We start from the raw sequence: 25,996 nt of genomic DNA on the forward strand, positions 1-25,996 counted from the left end.
CTGCCCCAGGGAAGTCAGGGGCACCATCAGGAAAGCAAGTGGAGCAGGGGCTCAGGCAGCGGTGACGATGTCCCTTGGCAAAAGACTACCCCCCTCCGGGCCTCAGTAAAATTGTCAAGCGTTGACCGGTCCCCGGTGATAAAGCGGTTGGGGACCACTGCCTTAGATGCAGAAGTCCCAGACGCCATTTATACAACAAAAATTCCTTGGAAGAATAAGGTACACATTTCCACTTATTTTGGTTGGCCTGCCCTGAAAGAATCATGGTTTCTTATAGCAAGAGAAGGAACCAACCTATTTCAAACCACACATTTCTGTACAACTCCCTGACCCTGTCCCTCTGGTGGCTCCAGTGGTGGTATACAAATGAGCCTATGTGGCTAGCCATGTATAACAAAAGCTCAACTACCAAGGCTCAAAAAAGAAGAGAGGACAGTGTGGATCACATTTCCTATAATTTTTTAAAAACACACAGTATAAAGTTAAAAAGCCAGCATGGCGTTACGGTTAAGAGCAGCAGACTCCAATATGGAGAACCAGGTTTGATTCCTGCATCTTCCACATGCAGCCAGGACCAGTCCTTGGACCAGTCACAGTTCTCCTGGGACTGTTCTTGCAGAGCAGTTCTCTCCGAGCTCTCTCAGCCCTACCTACCTGACAGGATGCCTGTTGTGCAGAGAGGAAGGAAAAAGTGTGTGTAAACCGCTTTGGGACTCCTTTTGGGTAGTGAACAACTGAGTATAAAAACCCAGCTCTTCTCTAAACAGACAGGTTTTTCTGTATTTGCAGATTAACCTTCAATGTATCCAACAGCAGGGCTTTTAAGCCTTGCAGGGACTTTTCTTCCAGCTAACGAAATCTCTGCAACCTCACCACCCACCCAGTGGAATCTAAAACGCCGTCCTTGGCCTGTATTTTTGCCATCTCAAGCTAGGTCAGCTGAGATTACCTTTGTTGGGTCTGGGATGAGTGCAGCTGTCTCGTGGGAGGGTTGTTTTCCTTTTGCAGCATGGCAGGTTAGTTGTCCCAAAATGCCGGGAATAAAGACAAGCCTGCCGGAGAGCCCACTTGTCCTTCTCGGCTAGACAAAGTGCCTTCCTCCCCTGCTTGCGGGGATGAGCTGACAGCAACCAGCCCCAGCCCACACTTTGGAGTCAGCCAAATCCTTCCCACCTGACTCTGGAGGAGGGACACCAAGGCGGGCAAGCAGGGCTCCCATCCCCAGCCCAGGTGGTGCTGGAAAGCAGATGGGCTCCTACGGCCTCCTTTGGAGAGCGACCTTCTGGCTGCTGGTGCAGGGACCGCAAAGCATGTGGACCGGTGCCCGGGCTGAAAACCGTAGCTGCATCTCTTACGAATCCGGCGCTCTGACGGAAGGCGTAGAACATCTCCAGGGCTTAATTTTGGAAGATGGCCGGAATGGCACCATCCAGTGCCCTCACAATCAGTGCTGTTTCGGCATTTGGAAGGTGATCCAGGGTCAGCTCCAGGCCCAGTTGAAAGGTGAGGAGTGTTGTGGAAGTCCGTGGGGTCTGCTTAACTGCTGGGGTGCCCCTAAGCAGACAAACTGGGTAAGAGGTTTTAAAGCTGTTTTTATTTGCCAAGGGAAGGTGATTGCAGAAACAAGTCTGAAATGGATCACGCTCAACTGGGTGGGTGGGCTGCTAGACAATTAAAGGCATCAGGTACATAGTATGTGAGCATGCACAATACTGTCCCCCCCCCTTTCCTATATCTAAAGAGTATTGATCATGCTCATCTGGGTGGACTACTAGACAATTATAGGCATCGGTTACATGGTATTTGAGCATGTGCAATAATCCTCCCTCCCCTTTCCTATACCTAAAGAGTCTACTGTTCAACTGGGTGGGCTGCTAGACAAGTATAGGCATCGTTTACGTCAGGGGTAGGTAGTCAACCTGTGGTCCTCCAGATGTTCATGGGAATTGTAGTCCATGAACATCTGGAGGACCACAGGTTGACTACCCCTGGTTTACGTAGCTTCTGAGCATGCACAATATTTTCTTCCCTTTCCTATGCCTAAAGAGTCCACTGATCATGTTCAACTGGGTGGGCTGCTAGACAATTATAGGCATCGTTTATGTAGTTTCTGAGCATGCACAATATTTTCCCCCCTTTCCTACACCTAAAGAGTCTATGTAAACCTGTGTTAACCACAACATCTTGGGTTTTTCACAGTAGCTCTAGAAATAATTATTAGCCCAGACATTTGCTTACCGGCTTCCTTTCAATAGGCTGTTTTAGGCACAAATCGACACTCCTGCTCCTTGAAAAGCAAACGGAAGGTTACTGAGCAGAAATACATGGCTCCTTTAATGCTAAGCTGGTGAGCATTTATATCTCCAAACCGTGTAGCCAGGATTTTCCCCCACTGCCGGGCAGTCAGGAAACAGAAGTGTGCTGGACTTAGGTGGGACTGCAGCAGGAGGTCAGAAGCCCCAATAGCTTCCAGTCCCGGCTGTCTTTGAATGCATGGATGGGAACAAAAGCATCAAGATTCGGCTGCCTTTTGTAGGTGAGGGTAGCATTGGACAGATGTGTGGGCTCCACGATCTCAGACCTCCCCCCCCCAAAAAAAACCTGGAGTTATTAGAGTGGCCAGAAGGTCATTGAGTCCACTCCCCTGGGGGGTCCTCATTTCCTTCTCCCTCAAAATTAAGCAGCCAATACGGTGCTTGACCTAACAGGCCGGCCCAAGTATTTTTGGCTTCTGTGAGGAAATGAAACTAGTAAATGTTTCAATGAATCCGAAGAAATTTATGCCCAGAAAAAAAACTTTGGGGGCTGGAGTGTAAAGGTGCCCCCAAGCCTCAAACTTTCTTCTGCTGCTTCTCAAACCAACCTGGCCACTCCCCTGAATCTAGTAAATTAACAATGTGGGAGAGAGAAACACTGAAAGAGGAGTCTCCATTTCTGTCAAGCCCAGCTTTTGATCTGGGCTGGTTTAAAAGGCACAGAGAGACTCGGCTATTGTAAGCAGTGCCACTGAGATAAAAGGTTTTATAGACCGAGGAGGCCGTCTTGCCCTAGAGCAGGAGGAGAGTTTGAGCTGGATTGCCTTTTTGATTCCTGACAACTCCAGGAATTCTACGGGATGATTTGTAGGCAGACCTAATATAATTGGATGGTTTGCAGCTGAATGTATGCATTTCCTCCCCTGGAGATAATTCTGCTTGCCATGATAAGAAAATCTGGAGCTGGTTCATACCAGTTTGTTCATTGTTCGATTGTTGTTTGATTATTGCCATGTTAAGAGACGGCATACACATGCAGATGGGCCCCAGACCAAAGACCCCCAGGCACAACTTTCACCTTACTGCAAAAGTAAGTCTTTTCAAGGGAGTCAGTTCATATGTTTGACTGCCTATGGCTTTCTGGATATACTGTGGCTTTCTGGATATACATGGACTGCAATTCCCATGAGCCCCTGCCAGGAGTTGCACAGGTATATTGGTCAACCATGACAAATTCTGGGGTTGCCAACTTTTGGTTGGGAAATTCCTGGAGATCTGGAGTAGAGCTTGGTGAAGGACCTCAGCAGGGTATGATGTCAGACATCCCACCTGCCAAAGCAGCCATGCTCTCCTCTTCTAGCCTGCAGATCCATTGCAATGTTGAGAGATGCCAAGGCCCCACCTAGAGGCTGGCAACCCTAGCAGATCCTTAAAGGTAAAGGTAAAGGTATCCCCTGTGCAAGCACCGAGTCATGTCTGACCCTTGGGGTGACGCCCTCTAGCGTTTTCATGGCAGACTCAATACGGGGTGGTTTGCCAGTGCCTTCCCCAGTCATTACCGTTTACCCCCCCAGCAGCAAGCTGGGTACTCATTTTACCGACCTCGGAAGGATGGAAGGCTGAGTCAACCTTGAGCCGGCTGCTGGGATCGAACTCCCAGCCTCATGGGCAAAGCTTTCAGACGGCTGCCTTACCACTCTGCGCCACAAGAGGCTCTTCTAGCAGATCCTTACATGCAAATAATCATTTAGTAATATGCAATCATACACTGATGAGCATGCATTTGAGAGTTCAATTTCCCTGAGCCTCAGTGACTGCATGGATGATAAAATGTGCTTGTGTTCCATTTAGTGTAAGTGTAGGGGTTAAGAGTAGCAATCTCTAATCTGGAGAACTTTGTTTGATTCCCAACCCTTCCACATGAAGCCAGCTGGGTGATGCTGGGCTAGTCACAGTTCTCTTAGGACTGTTCTCATAAATCAGTTCTCTTAGAGCTCTCTCAGCCCCATCAATCTTATAGGGCCTATGTTGTGGGGGAAATAAGGGAAATGTTTGTAAGTAGCTTTGGGACTCTTTCAAGTAGTGAAAAGCAAGGTATAAAAATCAACTCTTCCTCCTTTTTTGTACACCTGCACCTGTGCTCCTTCAGATGTCCATGGACTACAATTCCCATGAGCCCCTGCTAGCAAATGCTGGCAGGGGCTCATGGGAATTGTAGTCCATGGACATCTGGAGGGCCACAGTTGCCTACCCTTGGGTTAAGCCATGGCTCCCTGCAGCCATTTCAGGCTGTGAAAATTATTTGGTTAGGGAAAGGGCTAATGCTCTCTCTTAGGGTTGCCAACTCTGGGTTGAAAAATTATTGGACTTTTGGAGGTGGAGCCTGGAGATGGTAGAGTTTTTGGAGGGATACAAAATCACCGTCCAAAGCAGGTGTTTCTCTCCAAGGAACCGGAGAATGTAAGGAGGTCCATGCGCCCCAAAGAAGGCAAACTGCGGACTTTCACATGCTAACGTTTTGTCCCACCTGCTTGAAAGGTCTAGCACTGTCAGAACTCCTCTCACGGAGTGTGCAGCACATCCTACGTTCAAAATAAAAACTTTGGGATCTGTTACCGTGTCTCAAAGCAATCTCTCCCCCCTTCGTACTGGGTATCCAATCTGATGAGAACTCAGAAGTTCATACACTGCATTATGTGCAATTAATTTGTCTTGCCTGTCTTTCCAATGGAAAACCGAAGGGGCTTATATCATTCCCCTCTCTTCCATCTTACCTTCACAACAACAACCCTGTGAGGCGGGTTAGGCTGAGTGTGTGAATGGCCGGGATCGCTGAGAGAATTTCCATGGGTCTCACAGATCCTAGAATATCCTGCTTTGTGATGCACATGGCACACTGACATTTTGATTGATCCTAATAACAGATGTCACATGACCTTTTTTGGGAAATGGATCACTCTCCCATGGGCTGGCAGGGGCTCATGGGAATTGTAGTCCATGGACATCTGGAGAACCACAGTTTGGCCACCCCTGACTCTAAGCAATCCGATTTAAAGGTTCAGAGAAAACAAAAGAAGGGAGAACAGCATGAAAGGGTTCCTGCCACAGAACAGCACTGATTCCTCTTCCTTCTAAAGGGAACACATGACTCAAAGGAAAGAGGCATAGGAGATACCCATCTGACGGAGAGGCTGATTCTGTGAAGGCTTAAGGGGGTGGCAGGTCACAGTGGATGAGCGATAGGATTGTGAGTGTCCTGCATGGTGCAGGGGGTTGGACTAGATGACCCAGGAGGTCCCTTCCAACTCTATGATTCTAACTTGAAGGTTTCATCTAGGTTCCAAAATGGAAAAGCAGAAGGAAAACTACACCCTTTGTAGGTACGAGGAGGAGTTCTGTGCTGCTGATGTCAACAGAGGAGGATGAACTTCAGTGAGAAACTTTTGAGTCTGTGCAAAACCAGGACCCAAATTCTGTAATTTGGATTGTTAACAGGAAGGTCCCCAGCTCTGGGTTGGGGAATACCTGGAGACTTTGGGGGTGGAGCTAGGAGTCGGTGGGATTTGGGGTGGGGAGGGACTTCACTGGGTTATAATGTGATGGAAACCCCACCAAAAAGAAGCTATTTTCTCCAGGGGAACCGATCTCTGTCACCTGGAGATGAGCTAGAATTCCAGGGGATCACCAGGATCGACCTGAGCCCTGGCATCCCTAGCTAACACAATACAGACATCTTGGTTCAAATCCTAACATGGTTATGAGCTCCCTGGGTAGTTCCCTTAAGCAAATAGTTCTGTCAGACTCCCCAAGAATCATCATAGTAGCCTAATTCTCATAGTGGCTGAGTGGTGATTCGACCCACCTGTGGACCACAGCAGTGTAATAAAACGAAACAAAGCAGTGAACAAGCGTTCAGGTTCTGTAGAGCTTAATATCTTTAAAAAGCTGGGGAAGATATAAAGATACTTCTTGGCAAGACAAAAAAGCCTCTCTTATGCAGCTTGCCGAGGACTTAATGATCACCCAAGTTTAAAAAATCAGCAGTGGCGTGTTAATTTGTAATTATCGGCTGTTGCGAAAAAGTAATTTTAAAATACATTAAAAATTAATGAACTCATTTTGGAAACCCTTCCAGGGCCATCAAGAAACCCAGCGGGTTTGTTCTAAAGTCCCTTTGATTTCATAGTGACCTTCCGGGTTAAGTACAGGCTAGAATTGTTGTGTGAATGAGACTAGGATGGCAAAGTACATTCCGTATTTTACTGAGATGTATGTGATTGTGTTCTAATTTAGAGCCGCCTGTAGGCCCAAGTATCAAATTGGGTAGCTGTATTTGTGATCACCAGTGATTGATCCAGCCCTGAAGGACCCAACTCTAATGGGAAAGAGGGGATAATGGAGGGTGGGATGGTAGAAGGGGTGAAATAATTGTTCTTTGAAGTTTTGGAGACACAGATCCAAACACACATTGCTGTGTTCCAAACACAGATTTCTGGCAGTTACAGTGAGAGAAAGGAAGCGGTGTGAAGACTAAAGAAGAATCCAGTTCTAAATAGCTTATAATAACCACGATAAGGCCAATTTGGGGAGAGCTAAGATCTGGTCCACTTCATGAGAAGGAAGGACTCCCTGGAGAAGAGCCTAATGCTGGGAGCGATGGAGGGCAAAAGAAGAAGGGGACGACAGAGAATGAGGCGGCTGGATGGAGTCACTGGAGCAGTCGGTGCAAACTTAAATGGACTCCGGGGAATGGCAGAGGACAGGAAGGCCTTGGAGGATCGTTGTTCATGGGGTCGCGATGGGTCGGACACGACTTCGCACCTAACAACAACAACAACAACAGAGATCTGGTATTATAACCCATCTCCAGCCTGCAGAGATTAATTCCTCTGGGGAGAATAGCTGCTTTGAACAGTGGACTCTATCACATGATAGCCCACTAAAGTCTTTTCTCTCCCCAAACCTTCTCCTCCCCCCACACCCTGAATCTCCAGGAATTTCCCATCCTGGCATGGTCAACGCTGGAATGATCATGCCACACCAACGTGTGACAGGAAAGAAAAAAGGGCAATCAGTTATTCCCAGTATTAGAGACAACGGGGACAACACTTTTGAACTTGTCGGACTCTTGGCTTTCTTTTTCTTATCAGGAATTTTCTAAGGTGTGGCTGACGGGAGGGGTGGGCTCTTCTCCCCTTCCTTTCTGGCTTTGCCCTCAGGTTGCTGGATTAGCGAAAAGGAAGCCACATGCGACTCCCCGGTTTGCGAGTCTCGATCCTCTGAGGACACGCTCAAGTTGTCCTGCAAGTGCCGGGCGGATCTGTGCAATGCCAACATCAGCCATGATGGGAAGAGACACGGTAAGAGATTTGGGGGGTGGGTGGGTGTCTGAGGTCAAGGAACATGGAGAGGAAGCAGAGATGACAGAGGACTGTAGGGGAAGGAGACTGTTAGAACTCTCAGGGCCAAAACCTATTAGCACAAAACTCCGCTCCTCCTCCTTCTTTCAAATTCCTTTCCTTTCTCCCTGCCTTCTCTCACCGCTGTTCCCTTTCTGACTTATCACACGTCACAACAGTTTACGGGTTCTGGCCTCTCCCACACCAGCAGGTGCTGTCCCGTACACCACTGCGTCCACATGGAAGCTGCCCGGGCACTCGGCAGAGACCTTGAAGGGTGTAGGGAGGGAAGACTCCCGACAGCTGAGTCAGCCTGATAGCTGCCCTTTGAAGAAGGCGGAACTGCCCGCTCCCATGACATTTCTCACGAAGCTTATCCAGAGTACCCCCTTCCTCCGGATCCCCATGCTGTCTCTCCCCAAACCAGGCTTTTTCAACCAGGGTTTCGTGATGGTCCTGGAAAGGTTTCCCGAATGGGTGGGGGTTAATTAATTTTTAAAATATTTTTTAAGTTTGTTAAATATTTATTGGGTGATATGATCATATATGGTTATGTCAACCCCACCCCTCCCAACATGGCCAATGATAGGCCTGAAGGGGATGAGAAGGGCCCGGGTGAGCATATACACAAGTATGCTTCCCAACCATATTCTGCACAATCACTTCTGGGGTTTCTTGAAGCCTGAAGAATGTTTCAGGGGTTTCTCAGTGGTAAAAAAAACTTTAGAAAGGCTGCGCTAGAAGATGAATGTCCAAGCTCCACTTGTGACAGAGATGGGAATTCTTAGGGTCTGAGCTCTCTCAGCCTCCCCTTCCTCACAGGGTGTCTGTTGTGGGGAGAGGCAGGAAAAGCAATTGTAAGCCACTTTGAGACTCCTTCGGGTAGAGAAAAGCGGGGTAGAAAAACTTTCATGAGTACAGCATGGATTTACACATCCCAGTCAGCCTGATGCATATTTGTCAACCTAAGATACAGACCCACCTGAGATACTTTTGGACAAAAAATGTGATCATCAGATCATAATATGGTTGTTCTGGAAATATGGAGAGGCCTTTAGTTTTTAATCCTGAGAGATTTTCATCCTGGGAGCTCTTTTGAACATGCTGAGTTATGCCAGGAATTCCTGTCCTTGAGACACTCCAGGCTTGAGTAGGCCTCTTCCACAGAACCACTGTAAAAATCGCCCTGGGTTTAAGTACAATGTGACAGACTGTTTCCTACATCATGCAACCCTCATTGCAGGGATAAGTTGTTTGAAGGGGAAAAAAGGAGAAAACCAGGGGCTTTTTAAGCGCCTTCAGGACCTAGGATGGCCTGTGAATCAAGGGGTGGTGGTGATATTCTGGCCTGCTTCTGTGCCGTGAAGAGCAGTTTGACTGCAGTTTGTGGACTCTTCAAGACTCTGGCATCCTTATAGCTGATCAAGCCACATTTATTGGTTTTATTTGCTTAATTTATGTTCCTTCCCTGCTTTCTCCTTGATGGGGACTCAAAGCAGCTACATTGCTCTCCTCTCTTCCATTTTATCCTCCCAACATCCCTCAAGAGTAGGGGTAGTCAAACTGCGGCCCTCCAGATGTCCATGGACTACAATTCCCAGGAGCCCCTGCCAGCGAATGCTGGCAGGGGCTCCTGGGGATTGTAGTCCATGGACATCTGGAGGGCCGCAGTTTGACTACCCCTGCTCAAGAGTATGAGACTGGGCCAATGTTAACCTGCAAGCTTCTATGACAGAGCGGGGATTCATGGCTGCCCCCCCAAATCCATTTGTTTCTCTTCATCCTAAAGGAGTCAAATCCCATTGGCTACAGAATCTGTCACTTTTATGAGCTGGAACGGCTCCCTCCCACCTGGAGTGCTGCCGGGCCACGGCGTGGCAGTGGCCTTCAAAGATCTGGGATGGGAGGATACCGGAATGTTGGCTGCAGGAGTGGAGAAAGTGTGGGCGGTATTATATGGGGAGGGAAAGGCCTTTCTCCCCAGCTTTAATTTTAATTAAAACATCAGAGGAAAGTCCTGTGAGGATGGGAAGGAAACTGATGCCAAGGATGTGCAGAGGGGAGACAGACGTGCAGAGACCCAGAAGCACCTGCAGATATGGAGGAGTGGCTGTTAGGATGGGTGCTCTAGGCTTGGAACCAAGAAGTTTGGAGGTATATGCAGTTGCTTGGTGGGAAATAGGTGAAGAAGAATTAATTATCCCCCCCACACACACACACACTGTTCTCCTGCCCCAAAATGTGGAATGCCGGTTCTCCCTTCTTGGAACACCTTCCATGACCTCTGTTTTATCTTTGTAGCTGATTCCTTGCCTAATTCCACCGGGACCATCTGGATCATCTCAGCCTGCCCCGTTCTGTTCCTCCTTGGCTTCTTGGCGTTTCTAGGTACTGTGCCATCAAGATGAGCTTTGGCATAGAATAATAAGGCTTGGCCCCACAATGGGAAGAAGGAGTTTGTGTGTGTGTGTGAGATGCACGCACACACTCCCTCCTGTGTAGCCTGAGGTGCTTGCAGGAACTTATTTTCTCACGCTGTGCTCCTAGTATTACACACAGGACCATCATGGAGTACACATGCGCATACTTTCATGAACAAACCACTGCCCACACAGAGTTACCACATGGTTTTCAAGAAGCAAGGACATTCCTCTGGCACCTACAGGCCTCTGTTCCACCTGCAAGGCCCAGGATATACTGCATGTAGGGATGCCAGCCTCCAGGTTGGGTCTGGGGATCCCCCAGAATTACAGCTCATCTCCAGAATACAGAGATCAGTTCCCCTGGACAGAGTGTCTGCTTTGAAGGGTGGACTGTGTGGCATTGTGCCCCACTGAGGTCCCTGTCCTCCCCAGGCTCCATCTCCAAATCTCCAGGAATAATGGATCTGGCAACCCTAAATCTCCTCTGCCAGAGGCCATGGGGGAATTGGCAACCCTAACTGCATGCAACTTAAGGCCAAGTTGTGAATATTCAGAAATTGATACTGGGTGCAGAATCCAATATTAGCATGTTTTTTGGTTTCTTTAAAGTAGCAAGTTTCTAGTACCCAGTATTTCAAAAGTAGCCTGGGTTTCGTGCGCTATGCAAGATGTCTGAGAAATTGGAAGGGGATGTGTGTCTGAGTAGGATTTCTACTGGATTAGGCATGGAGGTTCATTGCTCAGCATATCTCTTCTTCCTTCAGGAGAAGAAGAATCTGAATATAGTAGGTAAAGCCATGAACACTTGCATAAAAACTTGGATGACCAAGAAACATGGAAGGGCAAATCTCATTTCCCTCCCTCCCTTCTTCTGCCAGTTCTCAGACTGTGGAAAGGCCCTGCCTTGTCCATGAGACCACAAGAAACTGGGGAACTCACTAAGGTCACCACAGGATCAGAGAGATACTCCGAGAGGAAATTGCCCAAGAAGGAGCTTCTGGATCTCCAATTCCATAAGGTATCACCTCCTTTCCCACATGTCAGGACATTTCCTTCCTTCCTTCCTTCCTTCCTTCCTTCCTTCCTTCCTTCCTTCCTTCCTTCCTTCCTTCCTTCCTTCCTTCCTTCCTTCCTTCCTTCCTTCCTTCCTTCCTTCCTTCCTTCCTTCCTTCCTTCCTTCCTTCCTTCCTAAAATGTCAACAACTAATATGAAAAAACTGGAAAAGTATGAATAAAGTAGAAACACAAATATAACAGTGGTTTCTATCTGATTCTATAAAACGATTTCCAAATATCTAAAAACATGTCCACATGCAACTGATATCTATATGCCATGCGTTCAAGTGTTGACGAAGTTGTAAGGTCTCCAGTCCATTGATTTACAGATCTACGAGTCAGGTGGTGTGATGGGTGCTATGTTGGTTAGACGCTGGGTACCCTTGTGCACGTCAGAGAAGGGACAGTCACATCTCTATTCTGAATCCTCCAACTTCTAGGAATCATGATCCCAAAGAGTCAGTCTCATGCCACATCCTGATCTGGCAGCACTTCCCAGTGGAGCAATATCCCTGGTCTGTTATTTATCAGCGCTTGCACCTGGGTACCTGGGAAGCACTAATGTCACTCAAAGGCAGCCTTTTTCAACCTTTTGACCATAGAGGTACTGCTGAAATATTTTCCAGGCTTCGAGATACCAGGAAGTGATGCCAGCTGGCCACACCTGCCTACCACAACACACCACAACACACCCCCCCCCCCACTGCAGTACTATTAAGGGCCTTCACGGTACCTTAGTACTGTGGTTGGGAAATGTTGTTCCAGGGTCAACTTGTGTATGCTTGTTCCATCTGAGACGGCACTTCTGACACCATACTTAGAGAGGCCACATGACAAACATTCCAACTTGATCGACATTTGCATCAAAAAAAGGACCACCTTCTACTATGCAATTCTCAGTCTGTATTGAATAGGCATACAGGTTTCAGGTTGGGAATGTCTTGGAGATTTGGGGGTGGAGCTTGGGAGGGCAGTTTGGGAAGGCTAGGAACTTCAGCAAAGTTTAAGGCATCGTTTGTGGTCTGGAGATGAGTTATAATTCTGGGGGAACTCCAGGCTACACCTGGAGATTGGCAACCCTAGTCCTGAATGATTGGCTGTTCACTCTGGACCTTGTAAATCCAGCAAAGCCAATGGGCTTAGAAGGTTCTCATAACTCCTCTTAGAAGAAGAAGAGTTGGTTCTTATATGCTGCTTTTCCCTACCCGAAGGAGGCTCAAAGCGGCTTTCAGTCGCCTTCCCTTTCCTCTCCCCACAACAGACACCGTGTGAGGGAGGGGAGGCTGAGAGAGCCCTGATATTCCTGCTCAGTCAGAACAACTTTATCTGTGCTGTGGCGAGCCCAAGGTCACCCAGCTGGCTGCACGTGGGGGAGTGCAGAATCGAACCCATGCTCCTAACCACTACACCAAACAGGAGAGCGCTGTTAGGTTCAGTAAATGAAAAGAAGAAATACAGTATTTCCTTGCGTATAAGACTATTTCCCCCTCCTGAAAAACATGCCTCCAAGTGGGGGGGGGGATCGTCCTATACGCCGGGTGCACTTCAGTTGGGATAGACATAGCTGCCCATAGTGGCCCATAGTACTGTAATATAATGTAACAAACTCTATATTTTGAGAGGAAATGTTGGGGGGTCGTCTTATATGCCCAGTTGTGTTATACGCCGGCAAATACGGTATGTACAATTCCATAGGGACTGGGGTATTAGTCAGTAACAGCAAAAATAAACAGGAATCTCCCGAGAGCCAGCTTGGTGTAGTGGTTATGAGCAGCAGCCTCTAATTTGGGGAACCAGGTTTGATTTCTCCACTCCTCCTCCACATGCAGCCAGCTAGGTAACCTTGGGCTAGTCACAATTCTCTCAGAACTCTCTCAGTCTCGCCTCCTTCACAGGGTGTCTGTTGTGGGGAGAGAAGGATAGGTGATTGGAAGCTCCTTTGAGACTCCTCTGGGTAGTAAAAAGCAGGGTACAGAAAACTAGCTCTTTTCTTCCTGGTTCCTTCAAAACTAGCAACATTTTATTCCTGCATGAGCTTTTCCAGATGTTATGAGTGGCCCCTTGCTAGACAGTACTTTACTGTAGGCAGTTTGACGCAGAGAATTTGTGCAACATCAGTTATTAACTTCAGGGCCTGAAACATTTGCTTTCTGCCTTTCTGTCTTAAACAAAAAATGGGTACAATCCAGTCTGATAAAGATTTCTGGTGAGCTTGAAAGCTTGCACAATGTTTTGTGTCAATTTGGGGGTGTTCTAATAGAACAGGGGTCCCCAGTCTTGTTGGGCCTCCAGTCACCCTTGGAATTCTGACGCAGCATGGTTGGCACAGCCACAAAATGGCCGCCACAGGAAGCAGAGCCAGCCACAAAATGGCTGCTGCAGCTTATCACAGTGAAACTCCTTGTGCTATGGTTGCTGTTTCTGCCAAAGCAACATCTTTAAAAAGCTGTACAGATGATCAGATTTTCAATGGCCAATCTGAAGACTTGCTAGGTAAAAGGATGGACTGGCCATTTTAAAATAACTCTTGGTGGGTCCCAGGAAATTTGTCTGCAGACACCATGTTGGGGACACATAATTGATATTTTGCCCCTTGTAGCACTTACGTTATAAAGAAATATAAGTGAAATCCACTTTAAGACTTGGGTGAAGATGATCTGCAAATCTTACTTCCGAGGGCTAATGAGGTATGCACAAAACTACGATTTCCAGAACTTTCCTGAGGATTAGCCCTTAATGTTAAACACATTTTCAAAGTGCTCTCACATGTGAAGCTTAAATTAGACTGGTCTATCTATCTATCTGTCTGTCTGTCTGTCTGTCTGTCTGTCTATCTGCATTTATATACTGCCCTCCATTATGGTTCAGGGCAGTTTACAGAGAACTTTAGGTGGGTAACAAAGTGCAGGTAAGTTTCGTAATTGTCAACAGTTTTAACATCAATTTTAACAACCGTTTTAAGAATAATCATAGCATAACAACACGTTTGATAACAGTATCAACAGACATAGTGTCAATGAATGATCTCTAGGAGATGGAATACATATTGTAGGGCTGCTGGCCTTCAGGTAGGACCTGGGGATCCCCCAGAATTAAAACTCATCTCCAGGCAATGGAGATGAGTTCCCATGGATTAAATGGCCACTTAATAGGAGGTCTGTGTGGCATTATACCCCAATTAAGCCCCTCCCCTCCCCAAATCCTGCCCTCTACAGGCTTCACCCCCCAAATCTCCAGGTTCCCCCAATCTGGAACTGGCAGCCCTAATTTTTAAGTGTCTCTTGTCCATTTTCTATCCCCCTTATGTGGCATGATTGATCATAATGGAAATGCCTTGTTTATAGTTTAAAAGCTGAGATAAGTTTTCCTCTTTGTCCTGACAGGTTCTTCATGAAGGGCAGTGCTCTAAGGTATGGCAGGGGACATTCGGTCAGCATCCCGTAGCCATTAAGACCTTTGCTCATTCTTGCTACCGGGAGTTTGCGTCTGAGTGGGCTGTGCACAGCCTTCCACTGATGAGCCATGATAATGTGGTACGGCTTGTGGCTGCTGGATGTGGAGGGCCAGACCAAGAACAAGGTGGTCTCCTGGTGCTGACCCTGTACCCATTGGTGAGTGCTGTGCACAGGAAGTACTGGGATGACAAATTGATTATGTGCACACATGGCAAATAGATACTATGACTCAAAGTGGTTGTGTGTATGTGCGTCTGATTTTACAGCACTGTCAACTGTATGTGGTGTCAGGTGTAGTGTATCTCACATGCCCACAATTCAGCCAGGCAAATAGGGAATATGGAATCCCTAGACACAAAATTCAGCACCGCTGGAATCTTGGCTATTCAAGCATGTATTTGGAGCTTTCCCAACAACCTTTGTATTCTGTTTAAGTGACTGGACGCTAACCGGCTGCTAGGGGAATTTATTAACCTGTTCAGACAAGCTTTCTTGTGCAGGGTTAACGAAGTGTGATTGAACTGCAATTGATGAAAATTACTCTCTTCCGGTTTTCACCTCTCCCTTCTGCCTCTGAATTGCTGTGGCGTACTATGTAAAATGGACATGTAAAATGTCCATTGTTGTTCCTGCAATATCACTCCCCTCCCTGCCCTTTTTTGCTGCGAGAGCTGCCTTGGAGGTTTGGTTTTTAAAAAAATGTCCTAAGCTGCACGCTGTAGTGTTATAACACTATAGTGTTATCACTGGAATCAACTGACCAGCTTATAAGTAGTCAGTTGATCTCAATGGTGTCACTTTAGCGTTATAACGCTAAGCTTAGAACATTTGAAAAAAGATCTTCTGAGGCAGCTCATGCAGCAAAAAGGGTGTGTGTGAGGGGGAAGCAGCAGTGTTTGAAATGGCCATAGCTCTTCAGAGATGACACGCCAATGAAAAGAATCGCTGTGTGGAACTCTGTCCCTGTATCACTTTACTACTCGAAATCAGGCCTACAACAAATAACATCTGGTTTAGAACGGTAATGTGAAATCCCCCAGTGTGTGTGTTTGTGTAATCAACAAGCACCTGGCCTTTAAGACTGTGAAGAAAATCTGTAGTTGTTGAAGCTCCTTCAATACTATTCCCCAACCCAGGCTCCTAAATTCTGCTAATCATGTTCCGTTCCCTTCCTTTCTTCAGTTTCCCAGTGGCATACACAAACATCCAAATTCTTTGAAAACCTGCATTGCTTTGAATTTGCTTAGTCGGCATGATTTATTCTGCTTCCTAGAGTGTACATTTTGCAGAACACGTCAGGGCCAGAAAAAACACAAACCTTGTTGCGCAATCCTAGAAAGAGTAATGCCTTCCTTCACCCAGAGTGACTTCAGTGGACTTAGAACGGGGTAGAACAATCCAGTTGCACCTTTAAGACCAACAACATTTAATTCTGGGGATAAGCTTTTGTATGCATGCTCATTTCGTCAAATAAAATTTATTATGTTTAGGAATGGACTGTGATTTGCTTAATCTACCCAGGCCAGAACCAAGAAAAGCGTCACTGGGAAATAGTTCTGAAGGCATGTTGGCAAGATCCCCATATACAACCTCAGGGCAAATTTGAATAAAGGGATGGCTAAGAACTGGTTCTCATAGATGAGAGGGAGGAAACACTGCAGGTAGGGGGGCTAGCCTTCAGGTAGGGCCTGGTCTCCCAGGATTACAATTCATCTACACATCAGTTTCTGTGAAGAAAATAGCTGCTTTGAAAGCCTTGTGCCTGTGTGTAGTGAGTCCTTCCCCCCCCCAAACCCTCTCCTCTGCAGATATCCCACCCCAAATCTCCTGGCATTTACTAACCCAGGTCCATTCTGCACACATAGGATAATGCACTTTCAATGTGCTTTGACAGCTGGATTTTCCTGTGCAGAACAGGAAAATCTACTTCTAAAGTGCATTATCTGTTGTGTGCAGAATAGGCCCCAGAGTCATATCATTGAAGATTCATATAACTGACACAAAATCCTACAAACATGTACACACACACAGAGTTGCCAACTGCCAGATAACAGAGGCCAGTTCCTCTGGAGAAAATGACTGTTTGGTAGGTCCCACCCCACCCCTTCCCTTCCCCAACCCCTGCCCTCTCTAGTCTCCACCCCCCCCAAAAAATCTCCAGGAACTTCTTAAGACAGAGTTGGCAACCATACACACACACAATGAATTCTGCACAGAGGAAGCCAGATATCAAGAAGTGTTTAGGCCTAGTAGCTGAATTGTCTTTCCAGGGATCCTTGCGGCATTTCCTCATTCGGCATGTTTGTTCCTGGGATGTTGCTATCCGGCTAGGATCGTCCCTTGCCAAAGGCCTTGCTTTCTTACATGGCCAACAGTGGAAGGAAGGTATGTTACAAGTGGGCCCACATATGCCTCTTTCCCCACACTCTCTATACTATCTTTACCCATTTAAGTGTCCCCTTTATGCACCTGACCCAGCAGTCTTTGGGGCTAAGAATACCACATCCTGCCTGGGAAATTCCTGGAGATTTGGGGCAGTGCCTTTGGAGGCAGGGAACAGGGAAAGGGATTTTGCCTAAAATCTGTGGCATACCATAGGCTGGGGTGGCCAAACTGTGGCTCTCCAGATATCCATGGACTACAATTCTCAGCTGGCAGGGGCTCATGGGAATTGTAGTCCATGGAAATATGGAGAGCCATCATTTGACCACCCCTGCATAGAACCTGTTCTCTTGAGCTGCCATTTTCTCCAGGGGCACTGCTCTGTAATCTGAAGATTTTACCTACTCTCATCAACTCTGATGGGAAGCAGCTCTTTAAGATCTCAAGCAGTGTTTCCCCCCAGCTATGCTAACAAAGATCTTCTAAAGTGGAGATGCTAAGCAAGGCCAGTGCCAGGTTGGGGGTTGGGTGGGGTAGAGAGTGCCCAGGGGCCCCCTCACCTCTTCAGATCCCTTTCCAGGACCCTAGTTCGCACCTTCCTTGCAGCACATCCGGGTCACACTCTGGGAATCCCCCTAATCTCTACGGTAAAGACCATAGAGATTTGGGGAGATTCCTAGAGTGTCACCAATCACTTCCGGATTTTAAGACACCCCCCCCCAAAAAAAAATTATCTTACTACAACAATTCACATCAGTGGGCAAATGAGTGGATGGCAAGCCTAGGGAATTGTTTTTTAAAGACCATTAAAGTTTTTCTATGCATAAACAGTAGTTAATAGAAACAGGTAGAACAGAAAGAATAAGGGAAAGAAAAAAGTGATACAGATAAAGATATAAAGATATATAGCAAGAACAGACATAATGAACAAATGTATAAATGTATTCTGATTTTCCCCATTACCCATACTCTGTATCTTACTACTAGTTAGTCTATTTTCTTTCGGATTTAATATTTATCTAACATTTCCTGTTTCAATTAATTATTTCCCTTCTCTTTGGTCCCAGGTCTACACAAACCTGGGGTGGCCCACCGAGACCTGAGCAGCCAGAATGTGCTGGTTCAGGAGGACATGACTTGCGTCATCAGTGATTTTGGCCTTGCCATGACGTTGCCTACCAGCCATGAACGATGGAGGGTGGGCCGCGCAGAAAGCGTCGTCCGCAAGGTACATGCCTCTTTATCAGGTCCAGTAAAAAGATTGGAAAAGAGCAACTCTGGATTTGTTCAAAATCAGAATAAGTGAACAGCAGTGTCCTTGTGCTACCGGATTTGCAGGGCATACCAGTTACCAAACCTCACACATTAGACTATGCCATTTATTTCACTGCTAGGAGCAGAATCAGCTACTCATTGATATATTTCCCCAGATCTTCTGGCCTGTGTTCAGGCCCTCTGCTGGTACTTCCCTTTCCATTTACCTACATGTTCCCTGGGCCTCTGCTCCCCCTCCTGCTCTCGAAGCCACCACCATCTGCCCTTTCATTAAACCTGCAGGCTGGTGCATGCAGCTGGGAGTGCTGCTTCATGGTCACCGGAAGGGCCACCTCCACTATGCATGCCCTTCCTTGGTGTCTCTGGGAAGGTGGGGAAGGCTAGAGTAGCCAGGTGGGATGATCATCATTTCAGGAAAAATTAGAGGGAGGGGGAGGAATCACCTCTGAACCTGGAAGTGATGTCACTTTAGAATGACACTCTGGGAATCCCCCAAACCTCTGTGGTAAAGACCATAGAGATTTGGGGAGATTCCCAGAGTGTCATCAGTTGAGCCAGGACTTTAGCGGTTTGCTTATGAATGAAGAGTAAGGTTGCCAATCCCAGGCAGTGACTGGAGATTTCCTGCTATTCCACTTGATCGCCAGACAACCAAGATCAGTTTCTCTGGAGGGAATGACTGCTTTGGAGGGAGGACTCTATGGCAGTATACCCTACTGAGGGGTCCCCCCCCCTCTCCAGATTCCACACACCAAACTCTCCAGGTATTTCCCCAGCCAAATCTGGCAACCCTAGCGGAAGGGAAAGGACATGTGGGCAGGTGGCAGAGCAGGAAAATGGGTCAGGGGGGTCAGTGACTGTAAGCTCTGGCAGATGTCTTGAGTCCTGAGAGCTGCCCCACCTGAGCTATGCTGATGGCCAATGCCTGCCTTCTCGGGAGCCACAATGACCTCTGAGTAGTTTTCAGGTCACAGAAAATGTATTTGGGTACATAAATTGATCGCATTCAAGATTGGCTTCGATATATAATGGGTGACAATAACAGCTTCATAATTATCAAGTGCTGGTATAGCATTATGTACCCTATATTTACGTAGAATAACCGCAGGTGGACTTTTACAATCTGGAAATGTTTTTAATTTGATCAGTAAATATAATCTTATGGCTTATTTTATTACTTTGTTTTGAAATGTTTCAAAAGTTTAATCTATTTTCTAATGGCTTATTGCTCCAAACAAACAAACTGACTATGACTGTAAATTTACGTATGATATATCCAATAACAAGGGATGGACTTCCTGTGTAGATAAAAAAAAATATTGCTTGATCTGTTTCTGAGAGTGTGCAGTAGTCTTTAGATTTGTGGAAAAAATATATAAAGTGTTGCAAACAAATAATATGGGGGTTTAAACCCTACCCAAGTAATTTGTGGTGAAACTTCACATATGCAGACGCCATGCAAAAATAGGGGCAAAACAGGTCACTACTGCTGGAGTGGAATGGGGAAATAGCTGGATTGAGGGACCTGGATGGGGGAGGGGAGGAAAGGAAATCCGACAAGTTGAAGAAGGGGAGGAAAAGGGGCGATTGGGTGACTAAGGGAGAAGGAAAGGAGGAAACTGAAGGATTAGGCAGAGCAAGAAGGAGAAAGTGGGAGCCAGCGTGGGAGAAATAGGATTTCCACTTCCCCCACAAAACCTCACTTAAAACACACACAATTGAAGAGAGATGTAGTATTAAATGATAGATTATCTCTATTTCTTATGATTTGAGAACACTGATCTTTTTCAAATGAACACCCCTTTTACCAGGTTGGGGCCCAGATAAAATCACCTCATAGGCTCCATCCAAAGTGCTCCCTCTGGCTCAGAACTGGCCAGGTGTTCAAGAAACAGGTTCCTTGTTCGCTTTCATAGTTTGGAGGAAAAGAAGGAAGAATAAGACAATGTCCTTAATTTACTTAGGCTATAGAATTTTATTTTGTTTAATAATATGTTATCCTCTCTTTAAGAAACTCAGGGCAGCATGTGTGAAACTTGCTCTGTTTTTTTCCCTCACAATTTCCCTGTGAGGTAGGCTACACTGAGCGAAAATGAAAGGCACAAACCACCTTTGATGCCAAGCAAGAATTTGAACCTAGATTTCTCCTCTGCAAGAGTCTTATTTAGGGTTGGGTTGGCAAATTACTGGTTATTTGCGTGTGTGCGTGCGTGTGTGTCTGCATGCGCACATGTGTGTCTGCATGCGCATACTGCATGTGCTTGTGGAGAGCAAATTAAGGGAGATTTTTAATTCATTCGTACCCTGACTCCCGCCCAGATAGGGACCCAAACTGGTTTGCATCATTCTCCTCTCAATTTTATCTTCACAACAATCATGTGAAGCTATCAGACTAGAATCTATGGTATACCTTAGAGCTTAATTTTATTATTTATTATTATTTATTTCTTACTTGTTTACTTCTGAACTGGTCACAATCACGTTTTCAAAGTTTCTTTTTTCAGTGACATAATTAAATAAATTAAAAAATTCCTAAATGCATCACCATACAGAAGACAGACACAATATATTAACATTGACAAAAATATAACTTATACTTTTAAAATTCTCAAAAGCAGGTGATATCATAGTCTCCTTTTTCCCAAGCAGGAAAATAGTGTGCCTAATATGTGTCACTCACCTTACCTTCTTCCCAGGCAGGGGCCCCACGCTACACAGCTCCTGAGATTCTGGATGAGAGCTTGAATCTGCAGGATTTGGGGTCTGCACTGAGGCAGGCAGATGTCTACTCCATGGCCCTGGTGTTGTGGGAAACCCTGATGAGATGCTCCATACTCTTCCCAGGTGAGCAAGGGAGAGAAGGGAGAGGGAGGGAACACGCCCACAAATCAATTGAATCTTGAACATCAATGCCCCCGCCCCTCCCATGGCAAGGGGCCTGGCACATGTTATGTCTGCCACAACTTATGTCTCACACTTGAGCTTGCATGGAGTCGCTGAGGAAGGGGGTACATAACTGAGAAACTGAACTGTTGAGGGCTTTCAACACTGGACTCAACTGGTGGTTGTGGGTTTTCCAGGCTATGTGGCTGTAGTTTGGTAGTTTTAGCCCCTGACCTGTCGCCAATAATCGTGGCCAGCATCTTTAAGATAGGATACGGCAAGATTGACATGAGAGAGAAAGTGGCGTAAAGCAATTCCACGGTGTAGCTTCCGTTTCGACTACCCAGTAGTGACATCAAGGCATCGCATTGCCAGGCTTGGGTGGGAGGGCTATTCAGGAAGGCATGGAAACATGGGAGGGGTGTGACGTTGCCGACTATATCCGTGACTCTCCATTAGATATAATGGAGGGATGGGGGCACCCTCTTCAGGAGCCCCTAGACGTGGGCCCCTTGGACCAATCATTCTGATATTTGGAGGGGAGTCAGGGAAGAGCCTCCCAGAGCTACTCTGAAAATTTGGAGGCTGTACCTCAAACCCTCACTCCCCAGGCCCCAGGAAAGGAGGGAATGCTGACATTCCCATTATAGTCTATGGTGCCGTTGACTTCCATGGGCACCGAAGCCGAATTGGCCCCTTCCTGCACAAGCCTACTCATGATCCCAGAAGGGGTGGCATTCAAAAGCACTATGCATCTATGACTCTATGCATAGGCATTGCAACAGAGAAGTACAATTAAAAAAAATAGTGGGCATCATGAGAACTTTAAAACATGGAGAAAGGGGCTTGGTTGCCTGAATTGATTGACAGGCGGAAGTGCGACGCATATAAGGCGCGCTGCTCTCTTCCGCCTCTTCCAGCAGCAGGTGAGGAGAGTAAGACGCACAAAAAGAAGGCAGACAAATGCGAGATAGCAAAAAGGTGAGGCCAGCCTGAGGGGGGGGGGCATATAATGTCACACCCTGCCATTCCACGGCACGATGCTATATTTACTAATGTGCGGAAATGCACATAAAGTTTGTTCTGCTTCAGCTGCTGTTATTGAAGTGGGGTGATGGCGGGGATTACACTGCCCCCTGGTGGGCATTTAGGAAACTTGCTGTTGATGAAAGGAATCAAAATGTAAAAGCGCTCCCTCGGGTTGCAACCGAGTCATAGTGACCCCATGAAGCTCCACCATTATGCGTAAACATAATAATCATAACCATTTGCATTTGCAGGGTCTTTATCCCTCTGCCACTCAATGGTAGCAGATATATGATTGCCAACCTCCAGGTGGAGCCCGAAGAGCTCTCAGGATTACAACTTATCTCCAGACAACAGAGATCGGGTCCCCTTGAGCAGGGGTAGTCAACCTGTGGTCCTCCAGATGTTCATGGACTACAATTCCCATGAGTCCCTGCCAGCAAACGGTGGCAGGGGCTCATGGGAATTGTAGTCCATGAACATCTGGAGGACCACAGGTTGACTACCCCTGCCCTTGAGGAAATGTCTGGTTGGAGAATGAACTCCATGGCATTACACCCCACCAAGAGCTTTCCCTTCCCCAAACTCTGCCCTCTCCAGCCTATAGCTCTCAAATTTCCCAACCCGGATCCAGCAGTCCTCCTCAACGGGCGACTTCATATGCTTCCCCCGCGGAGGCCAAAGATCACTTCTGCTTCGCCTCACTCATCGGTGGGACAGCTGTCACTTCTAAAAGCCGCTCCACACATGATTTAATTTAACTGCATGCATCCCCCCCCCCCACCTGTGGCGGTGGAGCACGCGTTCCTCGCGGTGTTCAGACTGAGCCCATAGAAAGCAGTTTCCCCGCACAAATGCCTGCTGCATGGAAGTAATCTAGCAGATTCCAAGTGGGGGTGTGAGTGTTGGAACAGGCCCTCTATTACAGCCCTGCCGCATGCAGAGAATGTATGTGTCGGTATGCCAGCTCTAGGTTGGGAAACTCCTGGGGATCTGGAGATGGCTCCTCTGGAGGGAACTCAGCAGGGATTTGATCCCATAGAGCCCATCGTCCAAAAGTTAAAGGGAATTGATCTGCAGTTTGGAGATCCATGGGATTCTGGGAGATCTCCAGGCCCCACCGGGAGGCTCACTGGGGAAGAAAAAAGCTGACCTGAATGGCCACAAATTCCTTCTTTATTAGAAGAGGATGAAACCCAGGTCCGGATAGTCTCTCATTTTCAGGGTAACCACTTTGCTCAGTAGCTCCCAGCACTTATTTCTAATCAATGAATTTATATCTCAAAATATGTCTTTCCACATTCCACCTCCTAGCCCACGTGATTAGATATGGGTAGGAGAGCTGGGTTAGGTTTCGCCATCTGGCTTTTTCTCTTTATTGCTGGATGTCCTGTTTTTAATTGGGTTCTATCTGGGTTTTTAATGATGGATCAATGTAACCCGCTGCGAGCCGGCTTCGGGAGTGGCGGTGAATAAATCACATAACAACAACAACAACAACAACAACAATATGCAACACTTAAGCATATCACTAGGACCATCAGTTCTAATAGTAAATGGAGGATCCCAAGTAGCAACTGTCTCTGTTTTGTGGGTCCTAAGACTGAGGAAAATGGCTACCCTGAAAACGAGAGACAATCCGGAACTCATTCTATCTCTCATCCTCTTCTCATCAAGAAGGAATTGTCGAACGTCTGGCTGTCCATCTCAGCTTTTTCCTTCTCCCGTGTGTCTAATGGCTGACGGGTCTTCTGTTTTTGCTCCCACCCGGAGGCGGGCAACTGTCAGGCCACTTGAGTCACAAGAATTCTGTTTCTCTATCTTCACTTATTTCTGCCTCTTCAGAAAGCAGCACCCCTGAGTTCCAGTTAGCCTACGAAGCAGAACTGGGCAGCAACCCTACGTACAGCGAACTGAGGAGGCTGGCTGTTGAGGACAGGGGGAGGCCGGCCATTCCGCTTGCTTGGAGAAGGATGGGACAGGTAAACAAGAATCTGGGGGGAAATGGCTGCAGAGGAATCCATGTTCTGCCCTCCAAAGGGGTGCTGTTCAAAATTCAGGGCCATTAAAGGTTTGTAATGGGGCAGGGGGTGAGCTTGATTTTCATGGCTTAAAGCAAAACTGACAAAGCGCATTCGTCTGCCTGTTCAACATGCCCACACACATCTATATCAGTCTCTTTTGGTGCAATGGAGGCCTAAAAAACACTGGGGGGAGGGGGGGACTGTACTGGAGGATGGCAACACTTAAAGGTAAAGTTATCCCCTGTGCAAGCACTGGGTCATGTCTGACCCTTGGGGTGACGCCCTCTAGAGTTTTCAACACTTAGTATAACGCTAAAACTGGCTGGGTGCCATCGCATTCATGGCGGTCAGCTAGGAATGCTAACCTGGAGATCTTCTAGGACTGCCAACCTGGAGATTGGTTCACCTGGGGAAAATGGCTGCTGCTGAAGGTGGACTCCATGGCATTATATCCCACTGAAGTCTCTCCTCTCCCTAAACCCCACTCCCAAATCTCCAGGTGTTTACCAATTCGGAGCTGGCAACCCTTAGGGATCCCGGTCCGCAGATGGGCATAGTCCAATTTTTTTGACATATTATAGTCTCGTCCCTGATGTCCACATGAGGACCTGGTGAACCCCCATTTTGCTACATCTCACATCTTCAGTGGAGCCACAATTCCAGCAGAAGTCTACACAGGTGCCCAAAGAAGGCCTGAACAGAAGAAAACTATTACAGTGTTACCATGGATCCTGCCTTATTTTCCAGGTTTAAAGATTCCTTTAAGCTGCATAGATCTTTGCAGTTATGAAGAATTCTTCCAGAATGGAGGCCTTCTGTTGAGACCCTCTTTGGGCACTTGTTTAGACTTGCCGGTATTTTGGTTCCACTAAGGAAGCGAGATGTGGCGAAATGGAAGTTTGCAGGTTCTTTGTATGGACATCAGTAGCAAACCTATACTATGCTGGAAAAAATTTGACTATACTTGCACTTTCTTAAAGGAGTATATACATTATTAGTTTTGATAAAACGTGTGCATGTATGTTTGATTTAATCGAGTTGGGTCGATTTATACAGTGAGTTTTGCTTGTTGTGTGTGCACCGTTGCACCGTGTAACATCCCCCCTCCCCCAATATTGTTTTGCTGTCAGTCCCCAGGTGAGATCTGGGGATTCCGCAGAACTATAGCTCATCTCCAGACTAAAGAGATCAGTTCCCCTGGAGAAAAAGGCTGCTTTGGAGGGTGGACTCCGTAGCATTATACTCCCTTCCTGTCCCAAACCCTGCCCACTCCCAGCTCCACCCCCAAACTCTCCAGATATTTCCCAAAACATAGCTAGCAACCCTCCAGGCCTCTGCAATGGGACTTCCCACCCCAGTGAATTATCCCTTGACAACTCTTCCTCTTCTCTGGCCTTTCCCTTAGGCTTCTGTCTACCTACAAGAGCTTCTGGAGGACTGCTGGGACCCGGAGCCAGAAGCCCGCTTGCAACCGGAGTGTGCCCAACGGAGGCTGCAGAGGCTGGGTGCTGCAGATGTGGTGAAAGAGTGGTGTTGAGCCCCAAGTACATTGTGCTTGCCTGGACATCAGGCCAAGGCTTCTTTCCCCTTTAGGACAGGGCAACCGAGGCCCTTAGGGAAAGTCCTTCCTGGCACAGCTTCACTATAGGATCTGATCTGAACTTCATCCCAGTGGGAAAGCAGCCCATGTGCCACTTAATCAACCTGAAGTAACACGGAGTATGAAGCACTGTTTGGTATGTCCACTCCAATACAGCTGATGAAGTCAGCTCTGACGCCCAAAAGCTTAGGCCGGAATAAATTTTGTTTGCCACCGGA

At 47.0% G+C, this 25,996-nt stretch overlaps 1 protein-coding gene across 4 annotated transcripts; it reads left to right on the forward strand.

Annotated features, from left to right (window-relative positions):
- Positions 1-943: 943 nt before the first annotated feature.
- AMHR2 (anti-Mullerian hormone receptor type 2) lies at positions 944-25,996 on the forward strand. Of its 4 annotated transcripts, none has more exons than XM_077328996.1 (10): positions 944-1,503; positions 7,475-7,615; positions 9,956-10,042; positions 10,956-11,095; positions 14,517-14,543; positions 16,859-16,973; positions 18,038-18,198; positions 20,942-21,089; positions 24,000-24,136; positions 25,584-25,996. In XM_077328996.1, the coding sequence occupies exons 1-10, from the start codon at positions 1,248-1,250 to the stop codon at positions 25,713-25,715; spliced, it is 1,344 nt and encodes a 447-aa protein (XP_077185111.1). In that variant the 5' UTR covers positions 944-1,247; the 3' UTR covers positions 25,716-25,996. The 4 variants fall into 4 exon arrangements, with proteins under 4 accessions (XP_077185111.1, XP_077185110.1, XP_077185112.1 ...); XM_077328995.1 differs by having other exon boundaries at positions 946-1,503; positions 14,517-14,744; XM_077328997.1 differs by lacking the exon at positions 944-1,503 and adding an exon at positions 2,385-2,536 and having other exon boundaries at positions 14,517-14,744.

The sequence above is a fragment of the Paroedura picta genome, chromosome 3 (assembly GCF_049243985.1).
Source record: "Paroedura picta isolate Pp20150507F chromosome 3, Ppicta_v3.0, whole genome shotgun sequence".
NCBI lineage: Eukaryota > Metazoa > Chordata > Lepidosauria > Squamata > Gekkonidae > Paroedura > Paroedura picta.